Source organism: Centroberyx gerrardi, chromosome 8 (genome assembly GCF_048128805.1).
Source record: "Centroberyx gerrardi isolate f3 chromosome 8, fCenGer3.hap1.cur.20231027, whole genome shotgun sequence".
Taxonomy (NCBI): Eukaryota; Metazoa; Chordata; class Actinopteri; order Beryciformes; family Berycidae; genus Centroberyx; species Centroberyx gerrardi.
Window position 1 is genome coordinate 6,700,702 of NC_136004.1, and position 13,520 is coordinate 6,714,221.

The 13,520-nt window shown below is 43.1% G+C and overlaps 3 protein-coding genes across 3 annotated transcripts in view; 2 read left to right on the forward strand and 1 right to left on the reverse strand.

The window, feature by feature from the left end:
* The window catches only part of vamp5 (vesicle-associated membrane protein 5), a 198,088-nt gene that overhangs the window by 70,571 nt on the left and 113,997 nt on the right, over positions 1-13,520 (forward strand). The window lies entirely within an intron of this gene.
* Positions 118-8,085, reverse strand: idua (alpha-L-iduronidase). The gene is made up of 14 exons (XM_071918673.2): positions 7,754-8,085; positions 6,885-7,025; positions 6,450-6,532; positions 5,507-5,614; positions 4,610-4,705; positions 4,250-4,452; positions 3,333-3,512; positions 3,012-3,228; positions 2,709-2,918; positions 2,148-2,269; positions 1,911-2,036; positions 992-1,068; positions 740-840; positions 118-366 (listed from the first exon to the last, which is right to left on the reverse strand). The coding sequence occupies exons 1-14, from the start codon at positions 7,888-7,890 to the stop codon at positions 266-268; spliced, it is 1,902 nt and encodes a 633-aa protein (XP_071774774.2). The 5' UTR covers positions 7,891-8,085; the 3' UTR covers positions 118-265.
* On the forward strand, positions 11,735-13,306 carry LOC139926819 (uncharacterized). Its single transcript, XM_071918660.2, has 4 exons — positions 11,735-11,814; positions 11,972-12,053; positions 12,155-12,199; positions 12,584-13,306. The coding sequence occupies exons 2-4, from the start codon at positions 11,997-11,999 to the stop codon at positions 13,304-13,306; spliced, it is 825 nt and encodes a 274-aa protein (XP_071774761.2). The 5' UTR covers positions 11,735-11,814; positions 11,972-11,996.

Below are 13,520 nucleotides of genomic sequence, written 5' to 3' on the forward strand. Positions count from 1 at the left end.
AATGACCAAGTCTCTGAAATTAGAAGCAGCACCATTCTCTATTAAAAAAAAAAAATCCCATATTCATTCACTGTCAAATGGAACATTAGCATGATTAACAAGCAGATGATCAGATAAAACGGCTGATCACCAATGACCTATTTAGAACGTGTATTATTGATCAGTGCATCCCTACAAAAGCTGTATTTACACTGTACAAAAAAACATAAACGTAACATACACAACACTGTCATGTTAAAACAGTGGACCCAGGCCTTGTGTTTCACTAGCGGTCCTCTGAGTACCTCTCAGCCAGCGAGTACGACCCAGGCCTTCCCCAGTAGTCCACAGCCCGAACTCTGTACACACCGCTGACTTCCTGGTTCACTGTAAAACACAACATAAAACACACCATAATGAGCATTTCTTATCCTTCTAGGACTGTGCTCTTAAGCAGCTCAATGGACAGAGCAAGGCACTAACACTGCCAGGGTGACACCCATGCTGAAAATGTGGGACTCATGGTACAGCAAGGTGGTTTGGATAAAAGTGTCGAACAAATAGCATGTGTTACGATTTCTATCAGGGTTGGCATCGATTTACATTCAATCCATTTATTTGTTAAAAGAAATTAAGGAATTGTGGTTCATCAGTCAATGATAGAGCATTAATTCTCAACAATTAATTTCTCAATAGGTTGGATATCACAACTTCTTATGTCAAAGCTTTTTCATACTTGGACAGAGTTGGAAATTCTTACCAGGCGAATAGACATATGAAGTAAAAATGGTGTCCTGGGTATTAATTCTGCTGAATTCGTTCTGGTCCTTGGAGAACTCCACTTCAAATGTCTTGATGCATCTACAAAGCGATACAGGAATTTAAGCTTACTCTATTGTTGCTATAAGTAGTTCTGGATAAGGAGCATCTTCTAAATGGATACATGTAAATCTATATCCACTTACAGTCGTGAAAAGACTAATAAAGAGAAAGTGTATCATGTGTTACCTACTTGGAATCGACACAGTGATCTGACCAGACAATCAGGACTTGGCCTTTGGTGATCCTGATGAAGCGTAATCCATTAACCTGATCAAAGATCAAAGCTAGTTAAGTGCTGATGAGAAGAAATTATATTTCATGGAAAATAAGACACCTGTTAAAGGACCTATGTGTTACATTTTTAGATATCAATATATCATGGTCAAATGAATAGTGCTACCTTGGTAGAATTGCTGTAAACAAATGAAACCATGGTGGAGATGATTGGTAGCTTCTATCTCACACCAGTAACATTGTTAATGCTAGTGTTTCTCAAAATTAAAACCACATTTCCCATAAACCCTGGTTCCTTCCTGTTGCAAAGAAGATGTTGCTACTTGTCCCCCCTCCCTTCCTTATACCAATGTCTCAAAATGTTTGTGGTAATGATTTATTCATGTTAGAATACTACACGTTTAAGCAAAAGTTCTAGTTGTTGGGATACCATAAACTCTGAAGAACAGACACAAGTCTTTCAAGTTATTATTCAAAGCATAGTGAGCACCATATCCTGCAATTGGAATTACTAACATGAAGAATCTCTCTTTTTGAATAAGTAGCCCTGTCCCATAGAAGTCTTTTGCCATTGCCTGTGTACCACAGTTAAGTCCAAACCAGGCTAGTTTCATGGTCAAATGTATGGATCTTGAGTATCAGCACAAGAGATCAGCTTCAATCCAAATGTATCAGTAATAATGGACTTCAAAAACCATTATCAGTCTAACCTCAAGGACAACAGCGCCTTACTTACAGTCCAAAGGGTCAATACAAAACCCACTGTGGACAGTAGAATTTATAATTCACAAGTAACCAAATTGTGAGACAAATGTAAACAAAGAAACCAACCAAAGTGAGTTGAAGGCGGTGGTGTGAAGTGTGGTGGTACTGACCTGGTCTGGCATGGCCTTGGGCTGGGAACACACGTGGATGAGGAGGACAGAGGGCACAGAGAGCTGGGCCTTCAGGGTCAGAGTGTCTCCTGCAGGAACGGGCCAGGGTCCACCCACCTGAGGGTCCTAACATCAGCACAGCAGTGAGGGCTTCAATCAGCAGCCATATTAGACAAGGTAAATGGAATTTGTATTTTCGTATATTTTTCGCAATGTTCGTGTTGGTTTATACAGTACCTCCACAGTCCTGAGCCGTCTGAACTGCTCTGCTGATGGGTAGTCAGGGCTGCCCATGTTCTGCCACAGCTGGTATGGGTTGGTTACGTTATTGTCCAAGTAATACGTGACATACACCAGCCCTACATGGAAAAAGACCACATGCAGGACTGAAATGTACTGCCTACTCAATAATGCAGGAATAAAGACCAGTATGACCACTAATGTTGTAATATTAAAGGAGGAATTCCACTTAAACTGTCTTTTAGTTTATCATGTTGCAGGCGTGTTCCTATAATTTCCCCAATATGTTTTTGTTGATTTATGAGTTTAGAAAAATTAAGTAGTAGTAGTTGTAATAGTAATAGTTGCAGTAGTAGCAGCAGTCGTAGTAGTAGTCACAACAGTAGTCAATGTAATAGTAGTAATAGTAGTAGTGCCTGGGAAAATGTACTGTGTACTTTTGCAGAATGACAACCTAAAAGTCCATTTCAGTGGAATTCTCTTTTAAAGTTCACTGATTAGATCATCCACAAAACTGCACCAAACAGCACTGATGCAACACTATGTCCTTAAACCAACCTTTTTGTCCAGCCAGTCCTTTCAGTGTGACAGTGATGTCGTCCTCGTTGGTAGAGGTGCTGTTGTCATCACTGTTGTAGACCAACACCGCTGCCTGCCAGCTGTCTGAGCTGCCTGGTATCACAGGCTCGTGGCTGCTGGCAACAACTCCCACAGTGCTGCTGTTGGTTCCTGCTGAGTCCACAACCTGAGCCAGGACCTGGGTCTCTCCTGAGGGTGGAACCACACACAAGAAAAGAAAAAAAATGTGGCAAATATAACAGCATTTCCCCTTGGCCTATTCTAGAGTGGAGAGATCCTCACCCAGCAGAGCCAGCAGGCCCATGACGGTGAGGACGGGCTTCCTGATCAGCTGGACGTGGGGCGGCTGGGTGTTGTTGACCTGGAAGCGGGCGGTCAGGGTGCGCTGGGTGAAGGGGTGCGGGTGGTAGCTGAGAAAGGCGTTGTCGTTGCTCAGCAGGGTGTAGTTGATGGTGCGGTTCCTGTCCGCTAACAGCAGATCCTGGTGCTGGTTGATCACCTGGTGGGGAGGGAGGAGGGCAGAGGGATGGATTATGTGCGTGGTTATGTGAATCAACATCTTCCCTCCACACTCGGTCGGTAATCCTCGTCCCCGCACCTTACCTTAACTACCATGGCGGCGTAGGTCACGTCAGCCCTCCATGTCTGTGGCCTGGACCAGCCCACCAGCGGATCCGCCTCATCGTTGTAAACAGGGAGGCTGCGGAAGAGGGGGAAGCGCTCCTGGATCTCCCCCACTGTCTGGATCTCCTGCTGCAGGATGGGCAAGGAGTAGCCTCCTCCCTGGAAGACAGCAAAACACGAGTCAGATGGGGAAATCTGCCGCCAAAAAAGTGGTTCTAGTAGCATCAAAGAAGCAGCTCTTACTCGTCTTTCGGCAGTTCGGTTATGTTGTTTTTAATATGCTGCACATAAACTTTTTTGTGGCTTGTTTGCCTTTCACTGATAAACACACATCTGTTTTCAGTAACTGGCTGCCTCCCAACTCCTGTTACATCTATGCAGTGATGTAGCGGTATGCTATAATATCCAGTAGGTGATCATAATAAGGCCAACAACCACCAATATGAAAAAAATCAATTATACACATACTTTTTCTGTGTCAGATTTGCAGATTTTGGTCTGTGTTCAATATGACGTATGTTGACAGCAGCTAAGGAATATGACTGTCAACTAGGCAACAATATTTTTCTATATTTTCATGACTTTCTGCGCATCCAAGCTTATGTTTGGATTAAAGCTGCTGATAGCCAATCTTTTGTGCCGATATTGAGCAATTGAAATTTGACCATTTTCATGCCAAAAACTCCAATAATTACTAGGATTCAGTGTTTCCCCCAGAATATTATTCTTGTCAGGGTGGAAAAGCCTCTGAAACAGCATTTAGACCATCATGGGACACTAAAACTCCAGACTCGTAAAATTCTTTCAAGTGGGTAGACTAATGAAGGAACCTCCTCCATTGATTTTTAATAAAAAGTCACTACTACTACTAAACTTTGGGATGGGAAGAACCCCACCTTCTTGTGCAGGGCGATGTAGTCGAGGCGGACCCCCGTCTCTCCAGTGAAGTAGTTGGTGCCATTGTAGCAGTGCTGCAGCATGGCCCAGCAGTACGGTGAGTGTGGGGGGGAATGACAGGAGTCTCCAGGACCCCCAAACCTCAGGACGCCGCTGGCTGCCCGCAGGCCCTCCGAACAGGCATCGTAGTAGTTCAGGAACCCTACAGAGAAGTGAGAGAAACCATGGGTCTAGTGATGGCTACAGCATGGCCAGGGTTAGGGCTTTTTATTCCCACTGTGAAAATAATTAGGATGATATCCATTTTAGCATAACTGAAATGATATAAAAGCATCATCTAGGCTGCATTCTGGGTTTACCTTGAATTGACATGGTGACGTTGTCGAAGTCATGGTTGTTGGGCTCATTCCATGTTTCAAAGTTCCACTGAGAAACACTTCCCAAACCATACTTGTCTGTAACGCAGAATTAGTGAACACTGTTTAACACAAAAGCTTGTAGAAACCACCTGACATCAGACTTGGCTCAAATAGTACAAATACATTTTAAGGTTAGTTTTAGTCTAATTAGGTTCCAGATGCGTGGGATTTGCCATAGGGCAATACAACAAGTGCCAGTGAGTTTACACAGTCACAGTATTTACACATCAGTTCAATAAACTCTTCTGTGATTGACATCTTATCTGACACTGAATTGTCCTGATGGTGATAACCCCACCTTTTTGTACTCCATCCAGGTGAAAACCAATGTTGAAATTATTTTTTTTCAAATGCTACTTGTAAAAAAATCTCAGTAACCAACATGAAGACGGGGTATGCACATCTAAAATAAACCTTATCTCAGGTGCAGGCTAAAGTCTTAAGTCAAATACTTAAGTCTCAAGTCAAAATTAAGTTTTACTTTTTGAAAGTTTCACACTACAGTTTCAAACTGTATTGCCAAACGAAGACCTACATTGGGTTGAAATGTTACGTGTGAACTATTATGAAATGTTACGGTTTCTTCATTATGATTTCCCGGTTAGACCTGAGTCAGATTGTATTTCCTAACAGTCCTTAGCATTTGTTTTAACCTGTTTGGAGGACCAGATGGTTGGGGTTTGCCACATAGGACAATTCAATGATAATTCTTGTCTTAATTGGACTGATGCGGTAAACCCCACTCAAGTGGTACTTCTAAGTAGGTTGAAGCAAATGTCGAGAATTACTTTTTAAACGCTCTGGCCATTATGTGCTGCTCAATCACAACTCACTCACCAATGTACCTCTTGGCTATGAGATAGACCAGGTTTCTCCACTCTGCCACTTGTCGTTTGTCCTCCAAGTCAGTGAAGTAGTTGGAGACGCTGCCCATTAGTTCAAAACCTGTGATGCAGCAGTGCACAAAAAAACACATTTTAGCCATTTAGAATGATTTACAATGAGTGCAACAGTAGAATGCTTTTCAATTGATCACCAAAATCATCAGCAACCAATAGTACAAGGTTTTTCAACCATATTTTTTATACTTTATAAATGTTAGTTCTCCTGTTCTTGTGTCCCTTTATGATGTTGTGGCTTGTTTCTGTTATTGGCTTTCTTGAACATAAACTGGTTTTCCTGTTTGTAAAGTACTTTGGGTTAAATTGTAGCATGAAATGTGCTATAGAAATAAAATTTGATTTAACTGGATTTGAAGTGCAAGAATATTGGAGCACAGAATTGGAAATGGATAAAAAGCTAAAAACTGGAAGTGGCAACAGTGGAGGGAAGGCTGCGAGGGATACTGTATTTTAAGGTGTATCGGTATGAATCCACACAAAGATATGTGTTTTTAGAATACTGTCATCAACAATTATTCAGTGCCTTAGGGTCTTTTTACCTATGTCTTTATTTTTCTTTTATTTATGTAAAGCACTTTGAATTGCCGTTGTGTATGAAATGTGCTATATAAATAAACTTGCCTTGCGTTGTTTTTTTTTCCAAATTCAATACACAAGTTGCCGACTGCATCAATATTATAAAGAATTTGTGACAGAAAAATTTACATAAAAAAAGAAACAAAAAAAAAAGACAATTTTGAACAAAACTTCTCCCCATACAAATGATTGTGTAATTCAAATTAAATTGAAAAAAATGTATCCAATAAAAACAAAAAACAGATGACTTCAGAAATATAATGATGTGATGTCTTCCAGCTCCAGGTAGAGGCAGTAAATACCTGGTCGTAGTCCATTAATCCACAGGAGGTCTATCAACTGATCCAGTCTAGTGAAGTTGTACTGGGGTTCTCCTCCAACATCTCTGCAACAACAACAAATACGCACAATTTAATAGCCGTAATTTGTTTTTCTTTTCACATCAGGATACCATAGCAAACATGATATCTAACCATAATTCATGCCACAATACTTGAATGTACAAAGCTAAATGTGGAGTATGTGGAGTGATACTGTATGTATTCTAACTGTCGGTAGAAGTCTGTAGGTGAGGTCCTTCTGCTTTGTGTCAGTATGTAATATGAGACTCTGTAAGTTGCCAGTTTGCCTCTGCACCAACATCGCCAAGACAATTTTTCTGGATTTATTGTACTTGGAGATTAAAGTGATTCCGATTACTGTTTGGGGAGGAGGATTAAAGCTGCCATTCCACTTACTGTGCAGTGACCAGCTCCAGCATCCAGTGTATCCTGACCTGCTGGATCCCTCCATGGGGGACTGAGCCCACATAGGCCAGGTTCAGCTCCTGGTCTCTGCTCAGGTCAAACTGGTGGGCCTGGGTGTGGGGGAGAGGGGGGCTGGACACAGAGAGAAGCTGTCATGTCTTTCCAGCTGAAAGGAAGAGCTGCTCTCAACAGTTCACTTTATGATGCACCACAGGGATGAAATAGTATATTCTAAGTACCAGCTTGCTTATATACCAAAAATCAAAGTGCACTGAGTCTTCCAACTGAGTCATGTGATTTGACATTCACTTAGCCCCGATAACGTTCTGTTCTCTCTCGTATGGAGAGAAAGTCATTCCAAACTCCATTGAAAAATCTGGCAATTTAATGTTTCCTTGCTTATCGGCAAAGGTACATAAGTCTTAGAACATACTTTAATATCTCTTATGAATAATTTTTCTTCTGGTAACTTAGATTCGAAATAAAAATGAAGCTCAAGGCTGCATTTAATTACGATAAAATCTCAACTTTCAGACTTGGTTCACACTGCTCGCTTACCGCCCACCACGGTGTATTTTGGTGGTGGAAAGTGTGGGAATAACAGGCGAACCAATTATAAAAGTTGAACAATTTTACACAAATAAGTTATGTTTGATGTATTGGATGTATGCCGAATTGAAGGCTGGCTCATAATAATTCATAAAAGGTCTTAAGTCATATTCTACCAGTATGTGTCTGCCTATAAGCAAGACAACTTTAAACTGCAAAATCTTTTGAATGGACTTCGGCCTAACTTTTTCTCCGTACAAGAGAACGGCTAGGGATTGGAAACTGAAAAATACTGGGATTATTCGACCTACCAGAAACCAGTGCTTCTCCAGAAGTGTTTAAACTCTGTTACTGGTCTCCCCACATCAACTGTGATGACATACGAACTGGCTAAGCTGTCGTTGATGTTAATCAGCAACGCTAAAACAAAAAAAGTTTTCCACGGCATGTCTACAACCGAGCATAGTTGAGCTAGCTTAGACAGCTAACAAAAACAAAGTGAACTTAGCATTGCGGAGTCGAATAGCAAATGACAAACCTTACAGGACATGGTCTGCAGGCATATATGAAAAAGGCTAATATTTTACGAGTGTATACATAACTAAAACACAAGGAAACAGAAGAGTCACACTCTAGTAGCTGTAGCAGCAGTCAGCTGAGAATGATGACGTCTAATAGATGCGACCCTACTGTTCTGTCCTCCAAATTCGGCCAAAATTCGGCTGCATTTCTCGGCCGCATTTGCAGAAGCCTTTGGAATGGGACAGCCTTCATGACCCAGTATGACGTATTCGGCCTCGAAATGCGGGCTTCGAAGGAGGCAGCCTCGGAAATGGGACATAACAGTAGTCTCAAGAAGTAAATACAAAATATTTGATACAGCCAGAGGATTGATGCACAAAGTTTGATTCAAAACGTGTTTATACATTTTTTTTTATTTCTTTTTAATTGACAAATACACGCGAATAATAAAGAGACCTGAAACCACAGTCACCCATAAATATGAATGATTTCAAATCAATCTCTGTTTCAATCAACTGTAGTTTATTCACCAGAAGTAAAACAAAACTTAGCTGCATGCATCTAAAACATCTGAAGGAAGTGGAACATCAGTTGGCATCACACAGTATAGTGCGCTGCCTAGGCAGCATGTGGATCAACTCCTGTTTGACCCCTGCAGCCTCTGGCTCCACAGACTGGAGAAATTCCACCGCCTATGGAACCAGGATTTCCATCGGACGTCCCCTCTCTCGGAATATGATGGGGGGAGATAAGCCAATGGTGGGATGCCCTGCTGGTCCTCCGTATGGGTTGAAGGGACGCATCTGGGGACCGTACGGCATTAGCAGCGGGTTGACGGCCTGGCTTAAAGCTGGGTTGTAGTAAGGGCTACCATATGGTGGAGGGGGCAAAGAGTAAGGGGCAGGCCCCTGGGGACTGGCTGCTGGTGCTAAAGCCATACCTGGTTGTGGCATTGGCATTCCCTGTGGTAAAGCCATGCTTGGTTGTGGCATTGGCATTCCTTGTGGGGCTCCAGGCCCAAAAGCCGTGCCTGGTTGTGGCATTGGCATTCCTTGTGGGGCTCCAGGCCCAAAAGCCGTGCCTGGTTGTGGCATTGGCATTCCTTGTGGGGCTCCAGGCCCAAAAGCCGTGCCTGGTTGTGGCATTGGCATTCCTTGTGGGGCTCCAGGCCCAAAAGCCGTGCCTGGTTGTGGCATTGGCATTCCTTGTGGGGGCATAGGTGGTAAAGCCATGCCCGGCTGTGGCATTGGCATTACCTGTTGGGCTCCAGGCCCAAAAGCCGTGCCTGGTTGTGGCATTGGCATTCCTTGAGGGGGCATAGGTGGTAAAGCCATGCCCGGCTGTGGCATTGGCATTACCTGTTGGGCTCCAGGCCCAAAAGCCATGCGTGGTTGTTGGACATGCATGGCAGGAGGGGGAAGGTAGTTGCCGTAACCTGCAGCGTAAGAGACAGCGGGCGGGGCGAGTGGAATTCCCTGGTGGATTGGCAGCTGCAGCGGGCCAGCAGGGAGGACAGGCTGAGCGGGGTTGTTGATGTGGAGGGTGAGCTGAGGGACAGCGGGGGCAGGCACACTCATGGGGGGCACAGCATTAGGGACTGGGGCGGGGTTGATAAACACAGTGGGAGGGCTGACCCTGGGAGGAGGGAGGGGTTCAGGGACCTGAACTCGGGCAGATTGTCTGACAGAGGCTATAGTCCGTTTCATCTCTGTCAGCAACTCACTCAGGTTCTCGTCCTACAAACAAACACAATACAATGAGCAGTGTAAACATTCAGCAGGAATATATGTTTAAGAATAATACAAATCTGCATTTATACTGTGTGTCTTAAGCTACGTTCCTCTAGGACATGTAGTGTGCAAACACTTTTATGTTAAAGTGGACATGAAATACCCAAATTATCAATAGCAGTACACTATTTCATGTATTCATCAGTAGTAGATTATGTCGATTTGTCATTCTTTAGACATCTGAGTTGGGCTTCTGGATTCCTGGATTATGGCACAAAGGATTGCAACTACAAATCCTGTGTATTGGTAAATGCACAATTATATTCAGCACCATATTAATAGCAAAAACAACACCACCCTATTCTATTATGTTTCTAGAGTGCTGCCATTTTATGGAGTATAGTAAGTCTAACTCTACTGCAGTACAAAGCATATGATCATCACCTGTTCCTCCTCCTCACTGATAGACCGCACTTCTCTCTCATGGTTCTAGAATAGAGAATATAGATAGAATATAGATCAGATTGTTTTGAAGGCAGGTGGTAGATAACATTGTTTTGAAAGTGTTTTGGAAATGTGACTTACTGGAGCAGAATGGCAGGCGGCAAGAAGGCCCAGCACAAAGAGAAGCACCTTCATCTTCGCGAACGCAGGAATCTCTCGTCAAAGGCCGGAAATTATGTTTCTGACAGATCATAAAACCAAATGAAAAACTCAAAGGGATTCACACGAGACATAATAAACTTTAAGCAGTGAAGTAGCAGTAGTAGCAGCAGAAGCAGTAGTCATTTATGGTCTTACCTTATACGAATATGAATCCAAACAACGCTGCACATGAGCTCTTTGAATAATTTCTTCTATGGTTTATTATGTGCTGTGGAGATATAAATGCTTCTCCGTCTGCCAAACTCTCCAATCAGAATGGTGTATAGCCACATGTATTAAAATGGTAAAGTAATGACATCCAAAAGATTTCAAAACAGATGTTTTTCTTTATAAAGGAACCACACCGTAGACGTCGTGCGGCATTTTAACCAACCCAGAATAGATGAGGAGTGAAAATTGACCATGTTGTATCAGAACCTCAGAGTAATGTGTTGCCTTTTCATCTTAATTAAATGAGGGGAGTCGTGCCATGGCAGCTCTCCCCTGGAGGCTTGTGGTCGACTGCAGCCTCAACCGTAGAGGTGCATACCAGACTAACTGAATTTTTCACCTGTGCTATCATAAACTCCATCTGCTGTTGTAACTTCAGCGCTCCTTAACAAATGCTGTCCTGTTTTCTGGGAGCGGTGGTGAGCGGTGGAACATTTTTCCCTAGCCTGACTCTAGACACGGCCTCAGGGGAAACCAGTGTTTGTGTCCTACTGATGGAGATACAGGCTCGACACATACGTGCAAACAGAGCATCAAGTGAACAAAATGTCCTGGGATGGAAATGAAGTTTAGTGGAGATATTTTGTTTTTTCCATATGCAGGTATAAGGATGATAAAATACAATCAAAAGGGGAAAAAATGATTTTGTAGGTCAGATTGAAAAAAGCGGGCTTCTAGAAATAACCTGGAAAAAACTCAAGACATAAAAAATATATAAGGTTATTCATCTAGGCCACAGACTTTTTGGACTTTAATTGTATCTTATTACTAATGAAAACTTCACATTTTCAGCTGTGTTGTCTGTCATCTTGATTTTGATATACACGTTTATCATTGAATATATTCTAGATGGGATCAGATCAAGGAGGCAGGAGCAGTTTGTTATTCAGGACAGATCCAGTGGCTCGTGGTTTCACACGAGGGACATTCCTTCCCGATGAAAACACACTTGTTTGTCGTCTTGACACCTGAAAATAATTTGATATTAAACCCGAAAGTCAACAGTGGTTCTGCTGTCCCGCCACAAGCCAGCGAAAGGTATGCAATCAGAGTTTCACAATGTTGCCATCCTAATGATGTGGTGGCCTCGCGTGGGATTTTGTGATTGGCTGAAATAGGCGATAAAAAGAGGTCCAAATGGCTCCTGATTTTATATTAGCTCACAGCAAATAAGAGCGTCTCTGAAGAAGAGAGGGGTCGGGAACGAAGAGGAGATCCAAGGACTCTTCACACAACTTCTCAGGGTAAAGCTGACATTTGAATTACCAAAGTATTGTTTTTATATACTTTTTGCAAATGTGTTATATTTTTTTTGATAAAACTATTACATACAATGTGTGGGTGCTCTCCATGTTTCTTCAAATTCTACTATATGAAATTGACTGTATGCTTGTATGTCAGAATCGTCACCCTTAGGTGAAATCTGATGATGAAGACCATCATCTTGATGCTGGGTCCTCTCTGTCTCTGCCTGGCAGCTCCAGTAAGTTCACTGGACTTTTCTCATTCCAACATGTGCAAATTATCTGTAATTATTCACTTGCATTTCCATTGAAACACTCTTTCTTTTGTCATTAACCTCAGGTGCATGAAGCTCATGAGAGGAAAGCCAGAGCGTTGGCCATTCAGGTAAGCATTCAACCTGTAGCTCATATTCACAGTCTTCATTTTGATAAATCACTATGAAACTAAACCGATATTGGGGTGATGGTGTTTCAATAGAATGTAGCATGCTGCAATGACAGATGAGGTTCTTTAACTCAGTGGTTCCCAAAGTGAGGTTTGGGAACCACCAGAGGTCCTTGAGGGGGGTCCAAGCTAAATGAGAATCACTATTATTTTACTCACTAGAAGTTAGCACAATGAGACAATGTACAAGGATTACTATTATCCACCGCTGTACTAAATTGTATCCAACAGCAAAAGCTTTAAACCTCCACTTCAATCCTTGTTTGAGACCTGTATTCTACAATCTGTATCCATAACTGTAAACTTTCCTGTGCCTTATTGCAGTACCAGGCTTCTTTTGAGGACGGCATCCTCAAAGTGCCAATCATCAGCCACTTTCCTGACCCCCTTATGCCTAACTATGTGAACCCCGGCTACACCATGCTCCAAAGCCCTCTCCAAAGCCCTCTCCAAGGACGGGCCCCGTACAGCATGTACCAGCCTGCTGCAAGCCCCACCAGCTCCTTCTATCCCTCATACTCCTCAGTGCCTTCCTGGTATTACTGCTCCCTGAACCCCATGTACTGCCAGTATCCTCAGAATACTCAGTATCCTCAGAATACTCAGTATGCGCAGTATCCTCAGAATCCCCAACAACCCCAGTATTCCCAGCATCCTCAGAATCCCCAGCAACCCCAGTATTCCCAGCATCCTCAGAATCCCCAGCAACCCCAGTATTCCCAGTATCCTCAGAATCCCCAGCAACCCCAGTATTCCCAGCATCCTCAGTATGCTCAGTATCCTCAGAATCCCCAGCAACCCCAGTATTCCCAGCATCCCCAGCATTCCCAGTATCCCCGCTATCCCATGACAAATCCCCACTATGGAAACAACCTCCCTCTGACTCCCAACATTGGCGTCCAGCCGCCAATCATAGTGTTGGAGAGACCAGCCAGGAATGCCGGTGGAGGCTCTACTAGACCAGCAACACCAGCAACACCAGCACCAGCGTCGAAAGCAACGCCGGTAGCACAAACTACTCGTTCACGTGGCGATGGGAAGGCATAAGTGTTTGGATGTGGCCCGATGATGTGGCCATAAGGTGTATTTACAGAGGGGGATGTGGTCTTAGGATTTCCTTGCAACTGGGTGTTGGTTTAATCCACTCACTTATCTTCTCCATCGCATCTTTGTTCAAGTAACTACCAAGGGCAAACCATACATGTTTGGCTCTTTGTACCATGTCATGTTACATCAAAATATGCATTTCAACACATGCTAG

Bases quoted from the DNA above. Each gene is read 5' to 3' on its own strand.
- idua (XM_071918673.2), bottom strand. From the start codon at position 7,890: ATGCCGTGGAAAACTTTTTTTGTTTTAGCGTTGCTGATTAACATCAAC. The intron at 4,453-4,609 runs GTAAACCCAGAA...ACTTCTCTGTAG, and splicing joins CGTCACCATGTCAATTCAAG to GGTTCCTGAACTACTACGAT. The intron at 2,270-2,708 runs GTTGGTTTAAGG...TTTTCCATGTAG, and splicing joins AGGACTGGCTGGACAAAAAG to GGCTGGTGTATGTCACGTAT.
- LOC139926819 (XM_071918660.2), top strand. From the start codon at position 11,997: ATGATGAAGACCATCATCTTGATGCTGGGTCCTCTCTGTCTCTGCCTG. The intron at 12,054-12,154 runs GTAAGTTCACTG...CATTAACCTCAG, and splicing joins GTCTCTGCCTGGCAGCTCCA to GTGCATGAAGCTCATGAGAG. The intron at 12,200-12,583 runs GTAAGCATTCAA...GCCTTATTGCAG, and splicing joins CCAGAGCGTTGGCCATTCAG to TACCAGGCTTCTTTTGAGGA.